This window comes from Vidua chalybeata, chromosome Z, assembly GCF_026979565.1.
Source record: "Vidua chalybeata isolate OUT-0048 chromosome Z, bVidCha1 merged haplotype, whole genome shotgun sequence".
Classification (NCBI taxonomy): Eukaryota; Metazoa; Chordata; class Aves; order Passeriformes; family Viduidae; genus Vidua; species Vidua chalybeata.
In genome coordinates this window covers 22,490,867-22,508,171 of record NC_071570.1, presented here as the reverse complement: position 1 = coordinate 22,508,171, position 17,305 = coordinate 22,490,867, and the positions used below count along the sequence as shown (strand labels likewise).

At 38.1% G+C, this 17,305-nt stretch overlaps 1 protein-coding gene across 2 annotated transcripts in view; it reads left to right on the top strand.

Moving 5' to 3' along the window:
• Positions 1-17,305, top strand: part of UHRF2 (ubiquitin like with PHD and ring finger domains 2) — an 82,967-nt gene that overhangs the window by 50,053 nt on the left and 15,609 nt on the right. For both annotated transcript variants that reach the window (XM_053932874.1, XM_053932873.1), the window contains exons 6-9: positions 7,372-7,558; positions 10,485-10,608; positions 11,010-11,117; positions 14,977-15,081. In XM_053932874.1, coding sequence (XP_053788849.1) covers positions 7,372-7,558; positions 10,485-10,608; positions 11,010-11,117; positions 14,977-15,081 — 524 coding nt within the window. The remainder of the gene's footprint in view (positions 1-7,371; positions 7,559-10,484; positions 10,609-11,009; positions 11,118-14,976; positions 15,082-17,305) is intronic.

Sequence of the window (17,305 nt, the reverse complement as noted above, 5' to 3'; positions counted from 1 at the left end):
CCACCACTAAATCATGTCCCTAAGTGCCACATCTGCATGTTTTTTGAACACTTCCGGGGGTGGTAATTCCATCACTTCTCTGGGCAACATCTTCCAATGCTTGATCATTCTTTCTGTGAAGCAGTTTTCCTAATGACCAATCTAAACCTCCCCTAGTCCAGCTTCAGGCCATTTTCTCTTGTCCTTCTCACTGACCCTCACCTGCCTACAAACTCAAGTAGTTGCAGAAAGCAATAAGGTCTCCAGGTCACCTGTTTACCAGCCAGGGTAAACAACCCCAGCTCCCTGAGCTGCTCCTCACAGATGTGTGCTCCAGAGCCTTCACGAGCTTCACTGGCCAACTCTGGACACACTCCAGCCCCTCAATGTCCTTCTTGGAATGAGGAATCCAAAGCTGAACACAGGATTTGAGGGGTGACCTCACCAGTCTATACTTTGTACACTGATTGCTACTCTAATTGTTTCAGAGTCAAGACCTTCGTTGTCTATTACAGCTCCTTCACTCCAGTGTTGATAGTTGTTTCTTTATTTGTAACCTCTTTGCATAAACTACCCAAATATTGACATCTATGTAGAGATTTGCACCTCTGTGTATGTTTTATTTCATTTTGTTCCTGGTCACAATCTTATTAATTTCAGCATATTGTTTATAACCTTCATAAATAAATATAATTCATAAATATAATCTTTTAAAGTGTAATTGTGAAAAATAAATTGATGTGGGAATTCAGCCTTATTTCTTGAACTGCTCTTTCTCCTGAAGCCAACACTCACTACACAATCCTGTTCATGTGATTCTGGTTTTCCAGCCAGGTCAGCTGTTTTGCCTTTGTTCAAGTATGCACAGTGCATATCAGTTGAGCTGTATGCTATAATCAATGTAGGCTACCAGTGTAGCCTTTCCTTCTGGACTGTACTTACAACCCCATCTGTACTGTGTATTAAAAATTTAAATGTATATACACCTATTATTTGGCTTTAAATATTCTATGAGATTGTTGTAAGCACAATCAGCAATTGCATTGATTATATTATTGTCCATATTAAGCTACTTTCCACCCCATGTCGAAAGATAGAATGCCTACTATGGAAATAATCTTTATCAGATAAACAGAGTAGGATGTCTCTGCAGAAAAACTCTTTATTTTTTGAGTGTGGTCACATAATAATTAGGTTTTGTATGTATAAAGTGATGTTAATACACATTTAGCAGTTACAGTTAAAAATAAAGTAGTCATTTTCTAATTAATTAATGGAAGTAAAATTCTACAACTAAGGAACGGAGTAAGGCTAAGCCTATTAGATAATTATATTAGAAATTTAAAAATCTAAGAAGCAACATATTTGTAAATGTGTTACAAATACTTATATGCAACATGCAAATAACACCTAGGTATCAACATATATTACTTCCAGAATCCAAACTTGTGCTAATTCCTTCTTCAAAATAAAAGTTCATATTAAATCATTTATGCAACTAAACTCTGCATTGTTGGTTGAGGTGAACAGACCTGTCTTCATGTGACCAATAGTGCAGCTATAGTTAGCGAGTATGACTTACAACATGGTTAAAACAGAAATGTGAAAATGGAAGTCGTATCATGAAAATGACAGTTTGTAGTTTGTATATTGAAGAAAGTAGAGAACTTCACCTATTGTTTAACTGAACTAAAATATTTAGGTAATTTTTGCTCTTTTCCTATTTAAAAATAAAATGACTAACCTTTTACCTAAGAAACTGATTTTGTAACTGAAACCAGTTAATTACATAGGCCTAAACAATGTGTGGTGCTCAGAGCTACAGAGAAATATGCCATTTCATGTTGTCTGTTATTAGCAAGATGAGGTAGACTGTAGAGTTTCCATGGGGAATGCTCAGTCATCATTTTTAAAATTTTTCAAAAGAGTTAACAGTTTTCTGGGATTTCTTAGTCTGACTTGAATTGGTGTTGACACCCTGCACAGATTGTGAGTTTAATGTAGCTATGCTGGAAAGCCCTCAGATTTGTTCATCAGCACACATAAAATTTTTCCTTTCTCTTCAAATGAACCTTTGGAGAAAAGTCTGAAACTAATAGATTACCTCCATTTGGAAAGCATGATAAGTCTTCTAGGCTACACTTCACTAGAAGCAATATTCTCAGAGATTTTGGAGGATTTTTTAGAAGTATATATTTAAATGTACTTTTGCCTTAAAGACTTTGCAAAATAGTCACTGCTGGTAGCTTTACATGTTTATTTCTCAGGGTTTCCAGTCAGTACATCTCACTAAACCTTCTATCTGCAGCTGGTAATCTTCCCTCCTCAGTGATTCCTTTATATGTTTAAATTTATAGTTTTTTATCTTAAAACAAATTATTCAAACAGCATTATTTTAGCACTTCTTATCATGGAATGGTTTTAGTTGGAAGGACCTTTTAAAGATATTTTAGTCCAACCCTCCTGCCATGGGCAGGGGTGTTTTTCGCTAAATCAGGTTGCTCAAAGCCCCATTCAACCTGACTATGAAAGGCTCCAGGGATGGGGCATCCACACCTTCTCAGGGTAACCTCTACCAGTGTCTCATCACCGTTACAATAAAAAAAAAAAAGTCTTCATTGTATCCAGTCTAAATTACATTCTTTCAATTTAAATTGCTCCTAGTTTTCATTATTGTTGCTCCCTGTCATTACTGATCTTGGTAAAAAATCTTTCCCTGTCTTTCTGATAAACCCCCTTTAAGTATTGAAAGGCCACACAAAGGTATCCCTAAGGCCTTCTCTTGCCCAGGCTGAACAACTCCATCTCTCTCAGCCTTTCTTCACAGGAGAGGTGTTCCAGCCCTCTGATCATTTCCATGGCCCTCTTCTGGACCTGTCTGAACAGTGGTTGGAAGGAATATTCAGGGAACTACAGGCCTGTCAGCCTGACCTCAGTACTGGGGAAGGTCATGGAGCAGATCATCCAGAGTCTCCTCACACATTGTGTGCAGGACAGCCAGGGGATTAGGCCCAGCCGGCAGGGGTTTGTGAAATGCAGGTTCAGCTTGACCAACCTGATCTCCTTACAGACAGTGACCCACCCAGTGCTTGAGCAATGTTGTCTGCCTGGACTTTAGTAAAGCCTTTGGTACTGTTTCCCACAGCATTCTTCTGGAAAAACTCTGCTCATGGCTCATACAGCACCCTGTTCACAGGGTAAAAACCTGGCTGTGTGGCTGGGCCCAGAGACTGGTGGTGCATGGAGCTACATCCAGCTGGTGGCCAGTGACCAGTGGTGTTCCCAGGGCTCAGTGCTAGAGCCAGTTTTGTTTCATATCTTCATCAGTGACATGGATGAGAGTATTGAGTGAACCCTCAGTCAGATTGCAGAGGACACCAAGCTGGGTGGGAGTGTTGAACTGCTGGAGGATAGCAAGTCTCTGCAGAGGGATCTGGACAGGCTGGATCAATGGGCCAAGGCCAGTGGTGTGAGGTTCAACAAGGCCCAGTGCTGGGTCCTGCCCTGGGGTCACAACAACCCCAGGCAGTGCCACAGGCTGGGGCAGAGTGGCTGCAGAGCTGCCCACAGGAAAAGGCCCTGGGGGTGCTGGTGACAGCAGCTGAACATGAGCCAGCAGTGCCCAGGTGGCCAAGAAGGCAAATGGCATCCTGGCCTGTACTAGCAATAGTGTGGCCAGCAGGAGCAGGGCAGGGATTGTCCCCTGTACTTGGCACTGGGGAAGCCACACCTGAATCCTTTGTTCAGTTCTGCACCCCTCACTCCAAGAAGGACATTGAGGTGCTGAAGTGAGTCATACCATGTGCCTGAGAGTATTGATTAGATATTAGGAAAAATTTCTTAATGGAAGGGGTTCTTAAGCATTAGACAAGTTCCCTAATAAAGTGGTGACATCACCATCCCTGGTAGTGTTCTAAAGGTGAGTGGATATGGCACTTGAGGACATGGTTTACTGCTGAATAATGGTGGTACTAGGTTGGTAGTTAGACTTGATGATCTTAAAGGTATTTTCAAACTTTAACGATTCTGTGACTCTGTGATGAACTGCACTGCTCAGTTTGGTGTCATCTACAACCTTGTTAAGGATGCACCACTGGGTATGTCATTGATGTAAATAGAAAATAATAGTGTTCCCAGTATGACCCTTGAAAAACACCAGTCCCTAATGGCTTTTGCTTTTACATTGAACCACTGGATATGGACCATTCACTCTTAAGTCCTTATCCATTTAAATTTTTCATTCATCAAATGCATCTCTCTTCAGTTTAGCAGCAAGAATGTAAGACAGCTATAAGGCTAGAGTGTCACAAAGGAGGGCCACAAAGATGGTGAAGGGCCTTGAAGGGAAGCCTTATAAAGACAACAGCTGAGGTTGCCTGATTGTTTAGCCTGAAGAAGAGACTGAGAGCAGTCATCACAGTCTACAACTTCCTCATGAGGGGAAGAGGAGGGGCAGACCAATGTGTACTCTGTGGTGACCAGTGACAGGAGCTGAGGGAATGGCCTAAAGCTGTGTCAGGGGAGGTTTAAGTTAGATATCATGAAAAGGTTCTTCACCCAGAGGGTACTTGGATGCTTGAACAGGCTCCCCAGGGAAATAGTCACAGCACTAAGCCTGGCAGGGATTCAAGGAGCTTCTGGACAATGTTCTCATACACAGAGGGATTTTTGGGATGTCCACTGCAGGCCCAAGAATTTGATGTGAGTGATTCTTGTGGATCCCTACCCCCTCATGATACTCTATAAATCTATGATTTTTTGTTAAGAATAAGAGTCCAAATCAAAGGCCTTACAGACAGGTAAATGACACCTATAATTCTCCTTTGACAATTTATGCATTCTGTCCCTGGTGGAGGGCCACTGTGCCAATCAGGTGCTATATACCCTTGGTAAAGCCATTTTGGCTGTCTTTAACCAGTCCTCTGTCTTCCAGGGCTTGACATGGCTTCCAGGAGTCTCTGCTCTGTGATCTTACTGGGCACTGAGATGAGGCTGACTAGTCAATAATTCCTGGGTTCTTGCTTTTTACTCTTTTTTTTTAAAAGGTTGAAATAGCTTTTTCTCCAGTCACTGAGATCTTACCCTGACTGTTGTGCATTTTCAGACATGATGTGACTGCCATGATTTTTTATATATGATGAATGGTTGTAGTTAACAGCTACAATTCTCTCAGGACCCTGGGATGCATCTCCTTGGGTCCCATGCTCTTGTCTATGTTCATGTTCTCAGATGATCTTGAACCTGATCTGCTCTTACACGAGGAGTGACTTCAATTCCCCAGTTCCCATCTTGAGTTTCAGGGACTTGAGAGATGTGGGAAGAGTGATTACTAATGAACACTGAGGGAAACAAAATTGTTGCATACCTCAATCTTCTCCTTGTGGATTGTGATTAGTTCTGTCCCATTTTGGGGGACAGAGGGGAGGAGGGGGTTGTGTGTGTACATTTTCTTTAATCTTCCATTTCTGACCAAAGTGCCTATAGAAGCCATTTTTACTATTCTTTGTATCCCTTGCCAAATTCAGCTCCAGCTATACTTTAGCTTTTCTAATTTCTTAATTGTCCCTTAATTTCTTAATTAACCAGACAGCACTTCTCTTTTCCTCCCAGGATACCTGTCCCTGATTCCATGTCCAGTGCTTTTCCTTCTTGTATTTCACTTTGTCCAGGAGGTCTTTACTGAGCCATGCTGGTCTCCTGCCTTCCCTGCCTGAATGCTCACTGGTGGAAATGGAGAGATCTCGGGCTCTAAGAAAGATGTCCTTAAAGATCTGACTGCTCTATTCTGCTCCTTTTTCCCTGAGTGTAGTTTTCCAGAGGGTCCCATCCACTAATTCCTAAAATAACTAAAAGTTCAGGCTTCTAAAATTCAGAGTAGTGACTTTAACCTTTCTTTGGCCCATAATCCCTGAGATCATGAATTCCACCAGGGCATGACCACTTCAGCCCAGGCTGCCACTGATCCTGACCTCTCCAGTTAGTTAATCTGTGTTGGTAAGCCACAGGTGCAGTAGCAGGTGCACTTCTCTGTCACCTGGGGTAAGAAATTATCCTTGATGCTGTCCAGGAGTCTCCTGGACTTCTTACATCTTGCCAAGCTGCTTTTCCAGCAGATGGCAGGGACTGTCCTGACAGGTCCCAGCAGCTGGATCAGAGCCTACCAGAGTGATGCTTCCTGCAGGTGAAGTAAGAAGGTTTTGTCAACAGGGTCCCTTCAACTGGGTGGTGGGTAATAAACACAAACCATGAGATTCTATTTATTGGCTTGGCTTCTGATTTTTAACCACAAGCTCTTATCTGTTCATCACTGTTTTTCAAAGATGGGTTTGTGCAATCAAGTCCATGGAGTGGGCAAATTGCCTGCCCCCCCCCCCCCTTTCCTTGCCTGTCCCTTCTGAACAGTTTGTAGCTGTCAATTGGAATGCTCCAGCCATGTGATTTGTCCCACCAAGTTTCAGCGTTTGTGATTAGATCACAGTTTTCCATTTGCACAGTCACTTCCAATTCTTCTGATTGTCACCCATGCTACATATGCTAGTGTACAGGCACTTCAGCTGATCTGTCAACTGTGTAAGCATTTTAGATGAAAAAGCTCTAGTTCTTTTGAGACATTTCACAGGTGTTCCCCTGTTAGTTTTTAATTCATCAGCAGCCCCTGACTCTTCTTTGTTAATCAAAACTCCATCCTCTTCCCACTCTTAAGTGTAGTTGGTTCTGTCTTTGAAGATAAAAATATTGTTCAAGGTCCTCCAGAAAGACTGCAGATACAGCACAATGCTTCGCATTCCAATCCCCCTTTCTTATATAACTTTCAGTCTGGAGTCTCCACAGCGATTTACACTGATAACTTACAACTACATGGATCAATTTCTCTGCAAAATCTATTCAGTTGGGAGGGCATGCTCTTCTTCAATAGAAAGGTGTTTGGATTTCTGCAAATTCTGAGTCATTAATTTCCTTCTTGGTATATTTAGGAAAAATGTTAAAGTATCCAGAACTCCTGGATACATCAAGGATCCATCTCATATTTCTATTCAAGAATAAACTCCTGAAAGAAATATTTATTTTTATTGCTTATGTTATCCAAGCTAACTTAGAAGGAACTGATAAGCTGTATAGCTTCAAAAGACAGTAAAGCTTCATCTTTATAGAGAATGTGCACCTACATCTTGGGAGCAGGAGAAAATAAGGAGAAGCTGATCATTAGTCATGTTTTTTCTGGCTTGTTTATACAGCAGAAGAAATCTTATTAAGCCTAGATAAATACCTCGTTGTAAAAAAACCCACATTTTCAAGAGAGCAGTGTTCATGCTCAGAAATAATTATTCCTTTAGATATAGTAATTCACTTTGCTGAGATACATGGCATTTGACATTTCTTTGTTTTTGACAGGAAAAAGCGGCCCTGAATGCAAACACTGTAGGGCTGATCCAGATAAGGAGTGCCGGTTTTGTTCGTGTTACCTGTGTGGTGGAAAACAGGATGCTCACATGCAACTCCTGTGTGATGAATGTAATATGGCTTATCATATATACTGCCTGAACCCTCCTTTAAGCAAGATACCAGAAGATGAAGACTGGTAAATATACAAGGATGATTTACTTACCTATATTGACATTCTATACATGGTACCTTTTTGATATTTGCACCTCATGAGAGAAAATTCTGAAGATGTTTTTAAATTCTGGGGTGTTTTCATCCATCTACTTAATATAAGGCTTATGTTTTCTGTCAAGATAATTCTTTTAAATCATTCACAATGGATTAGTAGTAAGCTTTAAGGCCATTATGGAATTTCAAAATTGGGATGTTCATTTTATTCATTAAGGTCATTATGATTACCTGATTGTATTTATTGACAGTTGCTGTTCCTCGGCCTTTTCATTTTTTAAAAGCTTCACTGCTTGAGCAATTCTCTTATGCTCACGCTTCTCTACCCCTTTATCCTCTGTTCCTGCTGCTGCCCCTGTGCTCTTCATTGCCTCTATGACATTCATTTTTCATGCTATGGAAGGACCACCACATTGCTACTCTTAATTTTATATGTAATTACTCTTATGTTTTTATTAGCTGTCTACAATTTACACTGTTCATATTTTTTACCTTCCTATAATTTATTTGAGGTGCTAATCCTTTATAAATGAGTAATAAATAGAACTTTATTCTTATAAAGTTTTCCATAGACTTCAGTACATGTCTAAGATGTCTATGAATACATTACATGGAAACTCTTTGAACCTTGTGATTGTATTTTTTGTAAAAATCTTTGTAAATCTTTTGGAAGTTTTAACATTCTCTGTAAATTAATAACTCAATCTCTTACACCTTACTGGATTCCAAAATGGTTTTTTTTTAGTTAGTGCCTGCCTGTTTTCTGGGGCAATTATCCTTACATGAAAGAATTTCTTACTAAAATCTAAACTAGCTGGAAGGTGCCTGAAACCTTTTCTCCAGACTGAACAGCCCCAACTCTCTCAGCCTGTCTTCATAGCAGCGGGGCTCCAGCCCTCTGATCACCTTGGTGGCCCTCCTCTGCGCTTTTGGCAACAACTCCATATCTTTCTTGTGTTGGGTGTCCCAGAGTTGGATGCAGCACTGCAGGTGGGGTCTCACAAGAGCAGAGCAGAGAGGTGGAATCATCTCCCTTGACCTGCTGCCCACCCTGCTTTGGATGCAGCCCAGGATGAGGGTTGGCTTTCTGGGCTGTGAGTGCACATGGCTGGATCATGGTAAGCCTTTTGATCACAAACACTTCCTCCTCTCCAGAGATAGTTTTGGTCCATTCTCCAAATTATGAGTTTCCAGAAGTTTAATTCATATAATTAAAATTCATTGGAAAATGCCTGTCAAGCTTTTTAGCTTGTTTTTATTTACTGTGTAACGAAGAATAGGAGCCTTAAGTTCTATATAGGTAAGTAGATAGCTGCATCTGTGAATGAAGTCACAGGGTGGTAGAGGTACAGTTGTGGGCCTGGCTTATGTGAGCTAAGTTTTGAGATGCGTAGTGTCACCAACCCTGTACTGTCTTAATGCTTGTCATTATGTAGAAGTGCATTTGCACTAGGCAGAGCAGCATCTCCTACCAAAGAAGAAGTTTGTGCCTTCCCTTCTTCCTGCATACTAGCAAAGAGTCATGGTTGCCTGATTCTTAATTTAGGAGCAGTTTGCTTTAGAATTGGGAATATTTCCATTTTGTATTTTTAGAGTGTAAAATCTGGCGAACTCTATTCTGGGGTTAAGTCTTCCATTTGGGAAAGGATAAGTTCATCTTGTGGAGATTAAGTCACTCTGTATGTGAAACAGTATTTAATAGTCCCTACAAAATAGTCCCTACAAAAAGTTTAAATGATATTAAGGTAATATTGTTACCCTATCAAGAAACATGGAATTCACCATGTGACTTCACCTTGTTAATTCACCTTGTGAATTTGCATTATGTCATATTTGTTCTTTTAATTGGTCTTACATGCTTTTTCTGTAAGCAGCTGTAATACCTGTCAAAGTCATAGTATCATAACTTCAGCATCTTACATTATTATTTTTTAATCTACATGGCTTCATTGTTTTCATGGTCCAACACCTTTACTGAGATAGTGAAATCTATTCCTGTGGACCTTAATCATTAATTCTTCTATTCATATCCACATAAAAACTTATTAAATCCAAACCAGCAGTAGTAGTAGTAGTAGTAGTTTTTGTTTCCTGAATGAGGTTATCAATATTAATGTAGATCAGGCTTCTTCTTCTACTGGTGTATGGTAACCAAATCCAGCCTATGGGAGCCAGAAACAAGGACATGCCTGTGTATTGTTACTCCTGGACTGGGATAAGGATGTTGTTGGAAGCAACAGCAGAACGACCATTTTGCTCCTTTTCTCTCTCTGCTGTGGTCAGTGTATACTAGTATCTCTGCTTTCCTACCAGAATGGATTTGTGTTACTCTGAGTGAGCCCCAGCATTATGTTCCAAATGACTTCAGTGTTGTGGAGTGAGCGAGTGTGTGTTTGTGTGTTTCTATATACATTATGTCATACCTTGGCTCTGTTTGACATTCAGTAATCTGCAGTGAAATTTGTTGCACAACCAGCAAAAAATAAGGATAGACTGGGCAGGACACAGAAACAGACCATGAGTACTGGTTAGCAGCATTCTTTAATCTCAGCTGTCTTCTCCTTTACATGATGTAAATGAAGGAGGACTAAATGAAGAGACAATACAGGAGACATGGACACCTCATATATCATGTGAGAAAAAATAGTTATGTGTTTTGCGACTAGCACTCTACCTTTAAAGATACTGAAGAGCCCTTTTTTAAAAAAGTTGACAGTATTTGTTCATGTTGAGTTCATTTTTTAAGCTGTAGCCTTCAGCTGCTTAAGACTGGTATATGCTTGCTAGTTTGAAACATTCAGTCAAAACAAACAAATAGACACTATTTTGGCTACCAGAAATGTATTGCCATTATTATGAAGTTAATTGAGAATTTCCTAAAATTTTTTTTTTAGGTATTGTCCTTCCTGCAAAAATGATTCTAATGAAGTTGTAAAGGCTGGAGAAAAGCTCAAACAGAGTAAAAAGAAAGCAAAGATGCCATCTGCCAGTACTGAAAGCCAGAGAGACTGGGGAAAGGTAGAGTGTGTTTTAGAAATAGCTGTTATTCTGATTGTTCATATGCTACATCTATAATTCTGCTTACATATGCACTACACAAAATTCAGTACTGGGTTGCACAGACAACAAGACAATGTTTAATCCTGCCTGCTGTCTACTGGCAGTTAAAGCAGTGGAAGGATTATTAAGGTGGCTAGAGGTAAAAACAACAACAACAAAAAAAAGAAAACCCCCAACTCCCCTCCCAAATCCACAACCACATATTACTTAATTTAACATTCCTTTTAACAGTTGCTAACATATTTTGAAATATGTTTTTATTATAATCGACAGATTTCATGATCTCTGCATTGAATGTACAAATATTCTTCAATATTGCAATTCATTGGTCTGATTACTTTTGTCTGATGTATTTTTAGGGCATGGCCTGTGTTGGTCGCACTAAGGAATGCACTATTGTTCCTTCAAATCATTATGGGCCTATACCTGGTGTTCCAGTTGGGACAACCTGGAAATTCAGAGTTCAGGTATGTTGTTTCAGTATTAGCTGTAGTTGAAGGAAGTAGGAATAATAATTATTGGGTTGGGCACTAAAATAAATTTCAATTGACAATTGTCATTTTCACCAGGACTAAGTAACGCAAATACATAATGAGTCCAATATTGGAAGTGATGCAGATAGTAGTAAAGTTTTATTTTACCATAAAACTTTTTACTACAAATTTTTACATATAACTTAGTAAAAAGTCTGTTAGAATTATGATAAACATATTTCACATGTTAAAATTTTAAGTTGGATATTTAGTGAATAGAGTTAAGTATTTTCTGAAGAGCTTTCTTTACATGAACTGATTATCCCAGGAATGCGGAGTAGACTGCAGATTTTGAAAACATTATGTGTTATCACTGTGAATTGACTGTAGGTGTTTTTAGTTATATGTAATGGATGTCCAAATCTGCTTTTAGGCTGATGAACAGCTTAAGCCTTTGTAAGCCTGTAGTGCTACTGAGATTCACTGTATATTCAGCTTTTGGTGGTTTTTTAAACTGTCTCATTTTCTGTTTCAAATATTCTTTAGGCTCTGTGGTAAACTAGATTGGTATAAAACTGGCAGAAAAATAGTCCTCTCTGGAGTAGACTAGGGGCTAATTTTCCAAGTGCATTTCACATTTTGGTTTTGTAAGCCCAGTGCCAATACTCAATGAGGCAGGAAAAAAACAAAGCAGGAAGGATGAGACAGCTGCATTTTGTTTCAGTACTGATTTTTTTTCTGTTTTTGTAGTGTCCAGCAAGCTACAAACTTCCTCCCTTTTGCTCCAGCCTGATCCAGTTTGTGAGTTTGCAGGCCCCAAGTTGGGCAACTCCCTGGAGCAGTTCTGGAGCAGTTCTGCATCAGGAACAAGAGATGCATCAAACTTTTTCAGTCTTCAGCTTCTGTTTATTGTTATCTAAACTTCAGCACACTGTCTGCACCAGACCCTGCATGCAGGAAAAACAGCACAAAAATGGCTAACAATCTCTTGTTACAAGGCCTTTTAAGTCTAATCAAAAACTAAGCTACCCAATTAAGAAGTCACACCTAAATTATTTTCCTTTCTAACCCAATAACTGACCCCTAAAGACCCGCAATGTGGATTTTTCTACCCAATTACAAGACACCACCTAAACCTGAGAAGAAAGAGGAAGAAGAAGAAAGAAGAAGGGAACTCAAGACAACACCCTATAGCCTCCATCTTGAACCCATCTATAACACACTAAAAATCCTATAACTGAAATTTCTCACCCATGTGACATACTATACTACTCTCTACAATCTCTACAATCTATTTCACACTTCTGTGGTTTCTAGTTTACTTTGAGGCTTAGGAAGTTTTCTCCATAAATGTGGGTCAAAGTCAGTGCTCCCCTGGGGGTCAGGACACCCCAGAGCAGACAGAGAAATATTCCCGGTGCCCTGGGTTTCCACACAATCGAAATGATTTTTGGGTTATCATTTGTTGTTTCTAGTCATGAAAACACATTCTTTGTTTTCTAAATCGGTTAGTTCTATGTCTCTTGCATGTAGAAACGATTGCAACTGAATGTTTTCTGTCATATTTAGAAGAATAAAACCAGAGGGTTTTAAACTGCTTGAGGAGGGGCAAGCCAAAAATCAAGTGCCTCTTTCTGATTTGTTTTATGAACTTTTCATCACTTGCATTGATTTTGTTGGGTGCCAGATTATGTAAAGTCAAATAAGTAAGAGAGCTTTCTAAAATCACTTGGGCAAACTCAATGTATCAAAATCAATTTTTATTTTCACTGCTTCAATAGTAATTGGAATTACTTGATTACCTTTTTGTTAGGAATTCTATTGGTAAGGCAAAAGCTAATGCTTTTAAAGTATTTCTAGTACTGGTAGGAAAAAAACCAACAGAATTAGAGTGCTGCTTTCATCAGAAAATCCATCTAAAAATATTTCTTATCTATATAGTATATATATTATATATATGTGTATATATGTGTGCATATATATATATGGACTAAATATCAAAAGACAATTACCATTTATGCATAATTAATTTATTTTGGATACAAATTAAACACCTTTTAATTTAAAAAAAAAATTGAAATTCTTTATACATAGAAAGTTAAATTACACTTTTGTTTCTTATATGAACTAGGTTTTTTATGACAGAATGAGATTGTCTCAGCAAATCTATAAGAATTTAGAGACTGTATGAGAATTTAAAGACTTCTTTATTTCTGATTTGCATAGTTTTTTAATGATACAAACTCTCTTTTCCCTAGAAGGAAATTGACTAAACATTACTTCTGGAGAGAGCATCTGAAGAGCATCTTTGGCATGAATTATTTATCAGTGTTCATCTTTGGGGTGAATCACCTACCAGAAACCTAAATTTAATTGATGAAACCTGAAAATGAAAAGAAGGGAGGGAGGAATGAATTAAAGAATGTTTGATACAACAGGAAAGAGGAACACAATAGTGAGGCCTTTTTATTCAGCATACTCATAAAGGGTCTGGAAAAATTGGCAAATAGCTGATAAAGTTAAGTGAGAGTGCTAAGTTGTTGTGGATAACAAACATGGGGCTGGGAATAGTTCTAAGTGTGTAATTTGTAATTGGCTTTCAGCCACTGATACTTCTTAGTTAGCAGAGAGATATTCTAATAGCTAATTATAAAAATATGTCATTTTAATAGTGATCAGAAAAATAAATCAAATACTAAATTATCATTAAAGGAAGGGTCAGGAAAATAAAACAGTATTATTAACAGCAACCAGGAAGTATTGTGCAAGAAAGTATTATTGTGTCCTTGCATGGTTTTCATACTGTGCACAGCTCTAATCTGATTATTAAAGCGCACTTTTGACTAGCTGGATCTTTGATGTATTGTGTTATGAAATCTCAAGACTATAGCAGAAGAATATAGATTCCCATGAAAGTTGCTTAGAACTGTAAGTTGGGAAAAGGAGATCAGGAGTGCAAGAAGCAGAATGAAAAAAAAACAGGCAAAATCAAGGTCTGGAAGAAGATATGAAGGTAGAAAGAAGTAATGTAATTGGTTTTATGCTGGAAGCCTTCATTCTACCAACATGATTTTTATCATAACATACTGAGAAAATGCATAATTTTATATATAGTCTCATTTTATTTGTAAAGGTTGTTTGTAGGACTTTTCTACTAATCAGTAGTTTGAAACCATTATTAAATAAATTTTTGTGGGAGAGATGCTCCAGCAGACCCTAATGATGTTGCCAGATTATGCTACAGCTGAAGCTTTCAGGTGGTCAGGCTGCAGATTACTTGAACATTTATTACCAGAGAGTTATCATGGTTGGAGAACTAGTCTATGATCTATGTGGTGTTGCAATGGCTTCTTCTGTTTCCTTGGGCAGTCTGATAATAATCCTCTCCACTGGTTACATTTACAGTGTGTTACCTTACAAGTCCCTGACAAAATGATCTTTACACTGGTATCTTCCTAGGTTAAAAATTGTAAGATGCCACCAAACTGGTAGATCTCCTTCTCCTTTGAATTGTTCTAAATGACTGTGCAAGTGGAGTATAGCAGTGAGTACAGTCTTATGTACTGCTTATGGAAAAAATCTTGGAGATTTTCCCCAAAGAGGAAAGAGTTCATTACATCCTCCAGTGTCACCACTGTCCTATATTGTCTGCTGGTTTTCTGGGTGCTCTTACTTTTAGCTTTTCTTCCTGAAGAAACAGTGGAATTCACACTTTTAATAGCAGTCTTGCATTAACTGTTGACACAGAAACCTCTGTACAATATTTTAAGCAGAAAATTGATTGTTAGAAGTGGTTGTAGGTGACTCGGTCTTTAAAAAAAACTTCTATAAACTGGCTTTTTTCTGTTTCCAGGTGAGCGAAGCAGGTGTTCACAGGCCCCATGTTGGTGGAATCCATGGACGCAGTAATGACGGAGCTTATTCACTCGTACTAGCTGGGGGATTTGAAGATGAAGTGGTATGTCATTCATACGAGCAATGGTCTTGCTGTTCTAATGCATCAAATGTATCAATGTCTGTAAATACAGAACTGTATTTGGTATTTAATCTAAAACTAATGTTTAGGCAGATATGAATGTGGAAAAAATTAAGTAGCTCATAATATTTCAGAGAGAAAAATCTTACCAGATCTTAAAGAATGCTTATGCTTGGATCTACGTTAAAGCAAAATGTCAGTTACCACTGGATTTGACATTGTTTAGGGTAGTTACATTTCAGTATACTTGGAGTCTGAATTGAGTGTAATATAAAATCTGATGGTGCAATTGTGTGCAAATAATATGTTTTATGTTCTGCTTTTGTCACAATTTAATTACATTCCAAACAGTATTTCTAATTATGTGATACATTTATTTTAATGAAACAAGAATAAAATATATGTCTTACTTGATACTATGGAGTTCTGAAGTTTCTAGGCTCCTGCTAATGAGCACTTTCAGAACTTCTTAGCTTCCTCAGATTCTTTCTCAGAATCTTGTACTATGATCCCTAAATGTGCTGGGAAAAAATTCTACTTTGGTGTTAACATCTAAGTAAAGCAATAAAAGCAGTTATGCTGCTAAACAGAAGTGTAACTGCTTTCAATTTTCATCTTGTGGTGCTGTCTAACAACATTTATGTTTTAAGAGATTACAGTTTTCTTCAATTAAATAATGTTTGCACAAAGTACATCCCTTCCTGCAGTTCCAGTCCGTCAGGTGGAATGTCGAATCATGGATCAGGTGAAGGATAATGCAGTAAGCAACTTGGTTTTTTAAAACGCACATAGCTGTCAACCACAAGGAAAAGGGCACTGAAGAAAAAAAGCGCATATGAATGAAATAGCATCAGAATGTACTATATTCTTTGCCAACAGCATCTACCAGCTGCTGCTGCTGCTGCTGCAGAATATTGCCTCTGAAGGAATGTGTGTCTTTATTTGAACAAGTAGCATGAGGAGGTACTTGGTGTTTGGATATGGTGTCCTTAATGTCTATCCCAGCCCAGGCTCTCAGACCCTAAGAACACTGTTTCACAGTAGTTGCATCTGCTTTGCTGGGATGCTGCAGACTCCTATTTTTATACTTTTTTGGTGATACTGATGTCCCCTTATTTCTGAGCTGGTAATTATTTAATTCAAAATTTTTGATAAATTTAATTGGATCCTTTGCATGCCTTTTCAATTCACCTAAGTGATGTTGTGACTATGTGGTTTTGTAGACACCTAAGCACTGTCATAGCCTGAAAGACATAAATACTTTTGAAAAGGCATAGTAGAAGAGAAATGTTGCAGAAAATACCCTAAAAACTTATATGATTGTCAGGTTTTTTCTGTTTTCTAAACTAATAATACAAGGGTTTTTTTGGTCCCAGTTACATTATTGAGGTTAGTTTTTCTTCTTTCATGTGCCAGGTTTGTCTTCCAATTACTTCCATTTTTCCTGTTTTTTTGAAAAAGGTTGAGATTAAACTCCTGTAAGAACATGCACAGAAAAATTGAGTCCTGTACTTATACATATCCTAAGTATAGTATCTAGTTAATTGAGATGTGAAATTTGAGATTTATTTATTTGAAATAAAATATACAAATAAAAACCTCTGCTCACATCTATTCATTTTATTGTATGAGTACCAAAAAAGGGAGGTGACACTTAATTGAATTTCAGTGGTGCAACAAAGATGCTTGTATGTAAGCATATCTATTTATAAAATTGAGAAATAAATTCATTTTGGAGGAGTATTATACTTTTCATAAATTTTATGTACTATTTAGGCACACTGATAATGTGCGCCATCTTAATGTGCTTCCTATTGCTTTAAATCAACAAAGCCATACTTGGGTAAAGTAATTACAAATATACATTGCAGGAAACTGAGTTAATAGTCTAGCTTTCAGATCATGACATGTTTATGCCATGCCTGTAGAAACTTATAATCCTAGAGACCCAGAATTTAACCCAGTTTTACTGAAGTTTGGATGTTCTGGATGTATTGGAGTGTTTATTAATAACAAGTTTTATCAGTTCTGTCAGATCTACCCTCAAGATTGAGAACAGGTACAGTCATAGCTTATAAAATGAGCATTGGGTGAAATTGTTTTGTACATGATGCTTTATCCTCATTTCTAATTACGTGCACAAAAATATTTGCACATGAATCTCTCTCCTGAAAATGGGTAACTTTGAATTCTAGCGGCAAGTTAC